The sequence below is a fragment of the Pelophylax lessonae genome (genome assembly GCF_965119305.1).
Source record: "Pelophylax lessonae genome assembly, chromosome: 4".
NCBI lineage: Eukaryota > Metazoa > Chordata > Amphibia > Anura > Ranidae > Pelophylax > Pelophylax lessonae.
The window spans coordinates 429,992,941-430,006,109 of record NC_138771.1 but is presented as its reverse complement, the minus strand read 5'-3'; the positions used below and the strand labels follow the sequence as shown (position 1 = coordinate 430,006,109).

The 13,169-nt window shown below is 36.7% G+C and overlaps 1 protein-coding gene across 2 annotated transcripts in view; it reads right to left on the bottom strand.

Annotated features, from left to right (window-relative positions):
* The window catches only part of LOC309553369 (protocadherin gamma-C5-like), a 764,755-nt gene that overhangs the window by 674,986 nt on the left and 76,600 nt on the right, over positions 1-13,169 (bottom strand). Inside the window, exon 1 of one of the 2 annotated variants that reach the window (XM_082254518.1) lies at positions 10,813-13,128. The exons of the other annotated variant lie outside the window; for it this stretch is intronic. Coding sequence (XP_082110644.1) covers positions 10,813-13,113 — 2,301 coding nt within the window. The 5' untranslated portion in view covers positions 13,114-13,128. Of the gene's footprint in view, positions 1-10,812; positions 13,129-13,169 lie in introns of those variants that run through there. 2 annotated transcript variants of the gene reach the window in all.

Genomic DNA, 13,169 nt, shown 5'->3' with positions numbered 1-13,169 from the left:
GGGAGCCCCTGTTGATGCCACAGGACTCTGAAGGAACGGCACCACAACAAACAAACAGCAGAGTCGTGCAGTATTCACTAATATAAAGCTGCAAATAATATATTAAACAGAAAAAAATGCAACCTCAGTGAAAATGTATTCCAATGAATATAAAGTCCACCAAAATGTGTATGTGTCCTTTCTTTTTCAATACTATATTCCTCTTCTTAATTTAATCCATGCTGCATCTGATCTTCATAGAATCCTATTGTGCCACTGATTTCACAATACACTGTGCAATCCCATCACTACCAATCACCTTATTTACTTGACCTAAAGAAATTAGGTTACTAATGCCATGACTGGTCTTCCCAGTATACATTCCTAGCTCTCTCAATTCATATCCATCCAGACACCTCTGCAGGTAAATAACCAACAGAAGCTCAAAAATTACATGATCATAGTGCTCTCTGTCTCAATACCAATATCGGTAAACCCAATTTGCTAAAAACACAATGTGCATTAAGCTGGTGCACCACAAATTAAACATATGCACTGCTCCCTTAAGGCTGAAAGTTCTCTCGGCCACTCTCCGGATTGTGTTCTGCTCATTGCAGCATGACGTCATTGGCTCCTCCCTATGCATTATGTCACTACATCATGTGACTTACCAGGGGATGGACTGCTGTGACGTTTGGCTTAATTTAATTATCTTTGTTTCTATTCAATTTTTTCAAAATAATATTGTGTTATCCTGAGAAGGTAACGCTAGTAAGATCAACTTTACGGATTTGGAAATATCTTTTGAGAAGGGAAAGGTAAAAACACGCACCTATTTCAAACAAACAGATAAGAAATGGCCACCTATCAAACAACAGCTGATGAATATAGGGACAATTGCTAAGACCAAAGAGGAACTGTACAGAAATTACGTTTTTTTTACAGCAGGCATCAATAACTGGAGAAATGTTAAGAAGGGGTAGGATAGGAGAAACATTCATAAACAAATAAAGTAATTGGAGCACATTGAGAGACATAATTTCATTAAAGATAGAAAGAAAGGGTAAATAAGAATAATGATTATTCACTAGCAATTGTATTCAACTATAATAAACAGAAATAAATAAATGGAAAGATAGAGAAAATTATAAAGAGGTGATATTTTACCTGTAAAACTGAAATTGATATAAAATATTACCCAATTTGAGAAATAAATTAGTTAAAAATGTGGTTAATCAAAAAAAAAATAAAATAAAGAAGTATCCTATTTTAATGGGAAAGGTTTTTATTTTTTATTTTTTTTGCATGTGGCCATGCAGTTAAAAATAACCAGAGAAGAAGAAAAACAAAGAGCACAGGCAGGAAATATGATACACAGGATTTTTTTTTACCTGCCAGACTGAAGGTGTAATGTATGGCATGGAATGTCCGTGCAGATTACAATATATTGGCTGCACAAAAAGAACACCGCCTAAGAGTGTGCAGGAACATGTTTATAACATTTCTATAGAGCTTAGGAAATATCATTTTGCAATTATTGCAATAAAGACCCAGCAGAATCTTTAGGGGCATTGAAAAGTTTAGTAAACATTGGGAGCAACACGGTGAAAACACTTAGTAAAAAGGAATCAAAATGGATACTGTATATTAAATGCAGACACTGGTCCCAAAAGGGTTAAATATTGAACTTCATAGTTTCATAGTTGGTAAGGTTTAACCTCCCTGGCGGTATGATTATGTCAGGAATTACATACCAAAAGCGGTACAATTGTTTTCATGGAAATTTGGAGTTATGTATTATAGGCCTACAATTCTTAGTAATTACTGACTTAAACCTGACCAAAACAAGACTCTAGTAGACATCCCAGATGTGATAAATTTGAAACACAAACGCATGAATTATAATCGAATCAATAATATTATTTTATTATTTAATATATAATATATATAATAAAATTATATTATTGATTAGATTATAATTCATGCATTATATATTATATATTATATATAGATATATGTGTGTGTGTATAATATATAACGCATTAATTATAATTGAATCAATAATATAATTTATATATATATATATATATGTGTGTGTGTGTGCATATATATATATATATATATATATATATATATATATATATATATATATATATATATATATATATATATGCATATATATATATATATATATATATATATATATATATATATATATATATATATATATATATACCGGTATATACATATATATGCATATATATATATATATATATATATATAATATAAAATGTGTTTTGTGTTTTGTGCAACGTTTTTTTTTTTTTTTTTTTAATTTCCCTCCCTAGTTCCGCTCCCATGCAGCATTGCTGCTGCAGGGAACGGAACTAGGAAGTGATCAGACCGACGGAGGGACAGAGGAGCGGCGGGACTCTCGGCTGGCGATCTCAGCAATGAGAGATCATCGCTGGATCGCCAGGATAAGGTAAGAGAACACCGCTGCGCTCTCTGCAATCCACCCCGAGCGTGACTCGGAGTTACCGATCCTGCAATGAAAAATCAACCCCGAGTCACGCTCGGGATTACCGCCTAGGAGGTTAATAAACTCGCTAGTCCATCCAGTTCAACCTGTGTACTTGTTGTATGTGTGTTCACTAAGTCCATGAGTCTTTTAAAACTATCAATACTTCCTGCTGATACCAGCGATTGTGGAACAGATCATTACCACCATGACAGTGAAAACCCCCCACGCAGCTTAAGGTATAACTGCTTCTCCTCCAATCTCATTGTGTGGCCTTCCTGAGACTGACTAGTTTCCTACCTATGCTGGGATCCCCATTGAGGTATTTGTATATGGCTATCAAATCTCCTCTCAAGCATCTCTTCTCCAGGGGGAATAAGTGTTTGTAGCTATTGTAAAAGGTAACTGATGCTAAAAAACGTCAACCACCCGCCCGGCGCTAAAATATATATATAAATCAGTGTAAGGTATAAAGAAATAAATATATCTACTCAAATCATGAATAAATAGTAAATAAAATCATGTAGATAAAATCATGTAAAACATGTCACTCTGTGCATCCTTTTAATGCACTAGCTGCCACTGTAAACGTAAAACTTGCAAAATCAAATGTATAATAATAGCCCAATCTGTGCGTCTCAGTTCGTTATATCATACATTCAGCGGCGCTTAAGCACACACAATGTATGTGTGCAAGTATATTAGTCAGTTCCTGCAGTGCTTCAGAGCCTGCAATTGCAAACTAGTCCCAACTCCACAGGATGTGCAGTCACAGCCAGCAAAAAGATTTCTCCTCTGATGTTCAGCACCAGTGATTGTACACACAGTATCACTAATCCTTCACCACACCGACTGTGCACCCCTATGAAGTGGCCACTCACCGAATTGCCCTTGAAATATCGCCTTTATGCATAAGCTGCATGAGCCCTTGCTTCTAGTCGGTCTGTCGTCTCTTAGGCACGTCCAGATCCTATCCGTCCACCAGGGGTCACTATCAGGCTGTATATCTCCTCAGTGCAATTTGTAAGCAAACGACATGAAGCAAGAGAGTAGTGTAATACTGTTTCGACTTTATTAATTAAATAAAACTTCCCTCCCCTTCAGCGTATATGCTTACATTTCAATCACCCTTTGCACGCATATCATAAACACAGAGGCTTTGAAAGGTACCGCCGCTCGCCGACCGCGAGCTAGTCCCTGCTGTGGATTACAGCGCTCCTGCGGCTAACAGGCGAGGTCCTCTGTTGAAGTCTACCAGACGAAACCGGTCAGGATGCACGTACGCTGCTGCTGAGGAGACGAAGGGAGGATACCGCTGTTGTTCTGGATCTCGCCTGTTAGCCGCAGGAGCGCTGTAATCCACAGCAGGGACTAGCTCGCGGTCGGCGAGCGGCGGTACCTTTCAAAGCCTCTGTGTTTATGATATGCGTGCAAAGGGTGATTGAAATGTAAGCATATACGCTGAAGGGGAGGGAAGTTTTATTTAATTAATAAAGTCGAAACAGTATTACACTACTCTCTTGCTTCATGTCGTTTGCTTACAAATTGCACTGAGGAGATATACAGCCTGATAGTGACCCCTGGTGGACGGATAGGATCTGGACGTGCCTAAGAGACGACAGACCGACTAGAAGCAAGGGCTCATGCAGCTTATGCATAAAGGCGATATTTCAAGGGCAATTCGGTGAGTGGCCACTTCATAGGGGTGCACAGTCGGTGTGGTGAAGGATTAGTGATACTGTGTGTACAATCACTGGTGCTGAACATCAGAGGAGAAATCTTTTTGCTGGCTGTGACTGCACATCCTGTGGAGTTGGGACTAGTTTGCAATTGCAGGCTCTGAAGCACTGCAGGAACTGACTAATATACTTGCACACATACATTGTGTGTGCTTAAGCGCCGCTGAATGTATGATATAACGAACTGAGACGCACAGATTGGGCTATTATTATACATTTGATTTTGCAAGTGTTTGTAGCTGTTCCTAGTAATTGAGGTCCTCCCATCCCCTTTTTAATTTTGTTGCCCTTCTCTGGACTCTCTCCAGTTCCATCACATCCTTCCTGAGTATTGGTGGCCAGAGCTTGACAGCATACTCCAGATGTGGCCGAACCAGAGTTTCATAAAGTAGCAGGATTATAGTTTTATCTCTAAAGGTAAATTCCCTTTTTAATGCATGCTAATAGTTTGCTAGCTTTGCTTGCTGCAGCTTGACACTGCATGCTATTGCTTAGTCTGTCTTCAACTAGGATTCCCCCAGAGGTTCTCCCCCTAGTTAGTAAATTGCATCTATATTTTTAGCCCCCAAGTACATTACTTTACATTTTTCAACATTAAACCTCATTTGCCATGTAGTTTCCCACCCATTATTTTAATCAGGTCTTCTTATAAAGTTTCTATATCTATTCTATATATAATAGATTAAGCTATTTATATCAACCTCTATATCATTTATGAATAAATTAAACAGAATTGATCCTAGGACAGAGCCTTGTGGTACTCCCATTACCACTCCAGACCAGTCTGAGTACACGTTATTTATCACTATTCTTGGGATTCGTCCCTGTAACCAGTTTTCTATCCATGAACAAACCCTATGGTCCATGCCTACAAACCTCAGTTTGTAAATTAAGCGTCTATAGGGCACTGTATCAAATGCCTTTGCAAAATCCAGATACACCACATCCACATGCCTACTTTTATCTAGATGGCAGCCCACTTCCTCGTAGAATGTTAACAGATTGGTTTGGCAAGAACAACCTTTCTTAAACTCATGCTGATTACTACTAATGATAGTGTTTTTATCAGCAAATTATTGGATATAGTCCATTATCTTCCCCTCCAATAGTTTACATACTATCGATTTTAGACTGACAGGCCAGGACTATATCTCTGCCCTTTTTTGAATATTGGTACGACGTGGGCTTTTCCCCAATTAGCTGGTACCATTCCTGTCAGTATGCTGTCCATAAAGACTAGGAATAAGAATTTGATCTTTTATATTATAGGTGCATTACTGTTTCGATAGTTTGATATTGGGTTCTTATCTAAGGTGGGAATTTGTACAGTACAATTTTTTTTAGTGGTCACTTTAAAAGATTATGTTTTTAGTTTTTATTAATTTGTGTGCATTATTAAAATATTTTTAGATGATTTTATTGTACATAGTAATAAGAAGGGAATGGATAATCTTAAAGTAGTTATAAGTTTAACTTATGACGACAAATTATTATTAAATATTGTGTAATTTGTTTGTGGCTTGCATGATCTGCAAACATCAAATAAGATTAACTATAGCAAAATAAATAAATACAGCGCTATATAAATTCAATAACAAATAAAGTGACAATGTGCATCATAAAAATAAATCTCTCTTAAAGTGCAATGTATCGAGTGTCCATAAGGTGCATTCCAAAGGAAAGTGCATAAAAAGTCCACTAAAACATGAGTCAAGCCGTGAGAGAAGATCAATCAAAAGGTACTTGATAGATGTCTCAATATATAAAAGTGCTAGTGACACCACCACCATTTAGCCATAAGATGGCCTCTCACCTCACTGAAGTAATATACCAGCAGTAAATCCTCTCTATAGGGATAAGCTCAGTGTAAAGGATGCCACTTCCTGGATTGATTTCTCACATAGTTTCATGGATATTATATGCGGATAGAAATAATAACAGGATCTAAGTGCTCACTGCTAGTATCCTTTTATTAAAATCAGAAATTAAAATGCACTCACATGAACAGGCACAATGGGGCTTGTGTGGACCGTATACACCGAACAATACTAGAGCTGTGGGGAGCCGTGCTGGAGGGTCGCCGCTCGTTCGTCCGAGTCTCCGCCCCCTATACGCGTGGCGTCTCACGCTTTCGCGTCACGACTTCGTCAGTAGGGGTGGAGCTAAGGACGGACCAGCGCGACTACATATACGCTAGACTCCTCCTCCGGAGGTGTGGCTTGCAAGTTTCCCCGGAAGCCTAAATTGAAATGGAAGGTGAGCAAGCTCACCCTATTACCCTATATATATGTGGCATTAAATAGATAAAAAGGAAACCGGATGGACAAGCGAGGACCATACAGCAAAATCCTTACAGCTTAATAGGATCTGCAATATTTAACAAACAATGGCAACAATACTAGGAATTAAATAATAATAGTAAATTAATCAAAAACTAAAAAGAAAATAAAAAAGAAAAAATGGAAAAAATATATATATTAAAAATAAAAATAAAATATAAGAAAATAAAAGTAAAAATCAAAAATAAATAAAAATACATATAATAAAAATAAAAATAAAATTAAAATAAATGTAAATATTATAATAAAAATAAAATGAAATGAAAATAAATATAAAAATAAAATAAAAATAACATAAACTAAATGAATAAATAACAATATTAAAATGTAAATAAACATTTATATTAACATGACAAATTTAATATTAAATATACAAGATAATAGCAAAATGGAACAATTCCACAGAAAAGACTAAAAAATATATAAAATATTAAAATTCAATGATCACTTATAAAACAATTGATATCCAAATCAACATTCAGGCCCCTAGGTGTCAATACTTTAGTTTGATAAATCCAAGCTGTTTCTCTTTTGCTAAGAGCTCGAATATAGTTACCCCCCCCCTTCCAATGTTTGGGGACTTTCTCAATGCCCCAAAATTTGAGGGTGCTGGGGTCTCTCTGATGACAATTTCTAAAATGTTTAGAAACATTATGTTCCACTTTACCTTTTTTAATATTGGTTACATGTTCTCTTAGGCGGACCTTGAGAGGACGTGATGTCCGCCCAACGTATTGTAGGCCACACCCACACTCTAGCATGTACACTACACCTTCAGTGGCACAGGTAATCAAGTTCTTGATGGGGAATGTCATACCTGTACTAGTTGCCACAAATTATTTTGTTTTTTTATGGTTCACTTTACTGTGTGTACATGCTGAGCACTTTCCACACGCATAAAACCCTTTTAAAAAATTAAAAGTGGGATTTTTAGTTAAAACCGGGGGATCTATAGCTCCTGGAGCAAGTTTATCTTTCAGAGTGGGGGCCTTTTTGTATATAAACTTTGGAATACTCAGTAATTGTGGACCTGAAACCTTATCCTTTTGTAGTACACCCCAGTGTTTTTTGATGATTTTTTCAACCTGTCTATACTGAGTGTTATAGTCTAATGGCGCGTTTCCACTGAGCTTTCTGGTACGGTTCGGTTCGGTACGGTACGCTATTTATGCCGTTTCCATTATGAATGGTACCCTAATTCCGAACCGTACCGTACCACTTTTTGGTACCCTTTCGTTGGGGTACCAAGCACATTAGTACCGTACCAACAGGGTGGAGCTACACTCTGCAGAACTTTGATTGGTTGACAGAGAATCGTCTATCACAGCTTTCCTGCTGTGACCAGCTACACCACGCCTATCATGAAAGGGTACTATTGGCAGTGGAAATGCAATGTGTACCTTACCGAACCGTACCGTACTGAACCAAACCGTACCGTACCACTCAGTGGAAGCGAGGCATAACAGGACACCAAATTCAGATTTCCCCTGCTTACTAGTTTTAGAATTGTGGGTGACACTAGGGATTTTATGAACTAATGAATTCCTATCCAAACCATATACTTGATCACGTTCTCTTGTAATAACATCAAGGTCATAACCTTTCTCATACAATCTCTGAATAAGTATATCAGATTGATGTTGGTATTCTTCCTCTGAAGTACAACTCCGTCAAATTCAGACAAACTGCCCCTTGGGTATATTTTTGATCCAAGTACGATGATGGCAGCTGTCCACAGGTAGGTACGCATTACGGTCTGTCGGTTTAAAATGATTACGAGTATATCATTTTCCCATATATTTGTATATTTCTAAATCTAGGAAGACAATCTTTTCATTACTAATATTCCATGTAAGTTGAATCCCTTTGTTATTTTCATTCATTATTTCGACAAAAGAGTCCAAAGACGTGTGATCCCCTTTCCAAACGATAAGTATATCATCAATGAATCGTTTATATACTAACAATTGATCTGGACGTGCACAGAAGATTTGTTCATCCTCCCAGCGGGCCATATAAATATTAGCCACGCTGGGGGCAAATCTAGCCCCCATGGCTACACCCCTTGACTGGAGGTAATACCGCCCTCCAAACCAAAAGTAGTTGTGTTTTAAACAAAATTTAAGGCTGTCAAGCAGAAATTTTCTATGTTTTAAAGACAAGTCAGTCTTTCTTAATGCCCAGCGTACACTATCCATTGCCTCATCGTGGCCGATGATTGTGTATAAAGACCCTACATCAGCAGTGGCCAGTATACAATCATCCATCTGCGAAAGATCTTCTAGAATTTGTAATATATGTGTGGTGTCTTTCACATATGCTTCAGTTGTGGTCACGAGAGGCTGTAGGAAATGGTCAATGTATTGACCCATTCGGGCACATACTGACTCAATGCCGTTTATAATGGGTCGGCCAGGGGGGTTATCTAAACTTTTGTGAATCTTTTGTAGTATATATAAAAAGGGAGTTTTGCCCGCTATGGGATCCAAATACATAGCTTCTTTTCTAGATAGGATATTTTTATTTCCCCCTATTTTAATTGGTTTGGATAATTTCTTTTTAAAATCATTCATGGGATTCTTAGTTAATAATTTATAAGTATGGTGGTCTAAAAGTTGTCTCTCAATTTCTGCTACATAAAATTCTTTACTCATGACAACCAGACCACCACCCTTATCAGCCGGGCGTACAATTACGTTTTTCCTTGATTCAATTTGTTTAATCCCTTTACTCATCCAATATGGGTCCTTTTTCTTAACAACAGGAAATGTTTCTAAATCATCAAGGACCAGATTCTTAAATACATCCAGGAATATACTATCAGAGGTTTGTGGGTTAAATACTGATTTGTTTCGGAGAGTGGTATATTGGTTCACACTAGTGGCCAGTCTAGTGTCAGGTTTAGAAAGGAAATATTTTTTCTGGTTTAGTGTCCTCATATACTTATATACCTGCATATAGGTATTAAATTAAATTTATTTATTTATTTTTTATAGTTTCTTACTCCCGCTAGTGAGGGAGGTTCAATATAGCTGCTTTATATTAGTACACTTTTGATTAATTTATTGTGCCAATTTATTGGGTCTGAGCACTGCATCACTTTACAATTATTTTATTTAATTGCGCTGATTACTTTCTTTTGCAACTATAGCAAAATGCCATAGTTGCCATAGTGATGTAAACAAAAATGAGATATATGTGAAAAAGGAAATCCAAAGTCAGCGCTAAACAAAATGCTAAGCTGCATGAAACACGTGTAGATATACAACACAACAAAAACATATAAACATTATATAATATTTACAATGATTTGTAAAGGTGAAATATAAATGCAGTCCGACACCACAGCCGTCCATCCCCTGACAAAGTAACAAGATGCAGTGATGTAATAAATAGGAAGGAGCTGATGACACCATATCACATGACCAGAAGTGAGTGGACCGAGGAACATAGTATTGATAAAGAAAGGATACTTATAGATGTTTATGGTGGACTGATAAAATTTATTTCATGGTTTATTTTAATTTAATTTTATTATCACTGGAATTCATTTTCACCGAGGTTGCATTTTTTCTATTTAATATATTATTTTCATCTTTATATTGGTGAACACTGCGTGGCATTGTTTTTTAATTTTATTTATTACTGGCTATGTGCGGGAACACAAAAAGTGTGATCAACAGTATAAATAGTTGTAAAACACAGGGGACAATTTTTGGTAATTGTGCTTGAGTTTTTTTGATTATTGGAAATCAGTTGACCCTAATGATAAAGTATCAGTAGTTTTCTCTTTCTCGACTAACACCCAGAAAAACTACAGCATCCTATATTTAAATTTAACATAATGAATACAGACCTGCAAAAATAAAAATACTTTCCCATCTGAATGTATTACAAAAGGAAAACATTAATCCAATGGCACCTGATCCTACTGCCAGAGAAAAAGGTTCAATTTAACGTAAACCTCCAGTCTGCATGTTTTCCACTTTGTGCAGTTCAGGGCATCTCTCCAGTTATTAATTTGCCACATACTTGAATTGAGCAGCTTAACAAAGTGATATTAAATAGTTTAAAAAGTTTATCTTTATAGCATCACAAACACACTTAACACAGGAAACTGAGAATTTACAAACTATTTCCATTTTAAAGCAAGTCACACAAATAGAAATTATAATATATATATTCTTCCTATTTTGAACCTCACCATTATCTAATTTAAATTAGTAGGTCTTACCGGTGTTGCTATTTCCATGATCAAGTTATCTTTATTCAAATTTTGCCTTACAGCTATATCTTCTGTGTCAATGAGATTGTCTGTGGGGACATCCTGTACTGGTTTCAGATAAGCAATTTCATTCTGCTTGGAGTCAAGAGTCACACACACATCATATGAGAATGGAAAAGGTAAACTTGCATCACTGATCTCAGAAGGACATCCCAGAGTAAACTGAGGATATACATTCCCATTAAATGATCCAAAGGATGGGGGAATATTGGATTGCCTGCATTTGTATGCTACCGCAATTATCAATGTTATAATAAATAACAATGAAATTAAGGCTATTGCAATTACAAGATAGAATGTAGCATTGTATGTGGTATCAGAATTAGTGGATCGGTGTCTTATTTCCGGAACAGCTTGCTGAAAATTTTCAGCCACAACCACATTCAAAGTGACTGTAGATGACAGGGATGGGATTCCATTATCCTTTACCATCACCACAATTTTTTGCCTTAAGGTGTCCACATCCTGCAGGTCTCTGGTTATCTTGATTTCACCAGTCTGTTGGCTAATAGTAAATAAAGTTGGATCAGGAACTTGCAAAAAGTGGTAAGAAAGCCAAGCATTGTGTCCAGAGTCAGAATCCACTGCAATGACCTTGGTCACTAGATAGCCTCTCTCAGCAGAGTGTGGAATAAATTCAAATAATGCTGATTCCCCAGGGCCTTCAGATGGGTAGAGGATCTTAGGAGCATTATCATTCTTATCTATGATACATATTTTCACTGTAACATTAGTGCTGAGAGGAGGGGATCCACTGTCTTTTGCCATCACCTGGAACTGAAACTCACGTAACTGTTCATAGTCAAATGATCTCTGAGCATAAAGGACTCCAGTCATTGAATTTATGGAAACATAAGAAGATACTGGGATGTTATCAATATCTGTGTTGATGATAGAGTATATGACCCGCGCATTTTCATTGTAATCCAGATCTGATGCATGAACTCCAAGAACTGAGGCTCCTGCTGGGTTATGCTCTGGGATGTAAGAAACAAAACCTGGTTTATCAAAAAGAGGTGGATTGTCATTCACATCAGAAATGGTTAAATTAATATCTTTCTTAGCTGACAGCTGTGGAATGCCTTGATCTTCAGCTATAATAGTAATGTTATAAAAAGAAAATGTTTCTCTGTCCAGGAAGTGTGCAGTTACAAGCTTGAAGTAATTATTAGTTGAAGGTTCTAATTTAAAAAACATTGTCTCAGACATGTGGCATATTATAGCACCATTTTTTCCAGAATCCAAATCCTTGACATTAATTAATGCTACAAGTGTCCCAGGGAGAGCATCCTCTGAAACTGTTGTATAGAGAGATGCAAGAGTTATCTCAGGAACATTGTCATTCATATCAACAATCTCTATTAATATGGTACATCTAGCTACTAAGCCACCCCCATCCATAGCTTCCGCTGTCAACTCATAGGATTTAGTTGTCTCATAATCAAGTTCTCCTATGGTTGTAATGATTCCAGTTTGAGAATCCACAGCATAAATATGACGTGCTTTTTCAGGAATGTGGCTAAATGAATAAGTAATTTCCGCATTGGTCCCATCATCTTTGTCAGTGGCATTAAGCTGAAGTACAAGACACCCACTTGGTAAACTTTCCTTTAGCGTTATCCTGTATATATCTTGACTAAACAGCGGAAAATTGTCATTAAAATCTTGAACCATAATCTTGATTACAGCTGTTCCTGTTTTCATAGGTTTACCCCCATCAGAAGCAGTTAAAATTAGTGTATAACTCTGTTGTTGTTCACGATCTAGGGGCTCTTCCAGAATCAGTTCTGGGTGTTTTGTTCCCTTGCTGTCAACTTTTTCCCCCAAACTGAAATGTGGATTGGGAACAAGGTTATAACTCTGCAAAGAATTAGCTCCCAAGTCTGGATCACGGGCATTTCCCAAAACAAAACGTGATCCAGGGGAGGCAGATTCACTTATTGCTATGTCAAAAATGTCCTTAGAAAAACTTGGAGGATTGTCATTGATATCCTGGATTTCAATCCTAACAGGATAAACATATACAGGATTTTCAGCCAGTATCTCAAGATCTAGAAAGCAGCTCGGCTCTGATGTACATAATTCTTCCCTGTCTATTCTGTGGGTGATATAAAGGTTGCCATTTTCTGAATTGATATTGAAATAATTCCTGTTACTCTGAGAAACAATCCTTAATTTTCTTATATTTAGGTTGTTACTGTTTAATCCCAAATCCTTTCCAATGTTACCTACAATGGAACTTTGCCTCATCTCTTCTAGAATAGTATAATAAATTAAATTAGAAGCAGATACAATATAAAAAATTA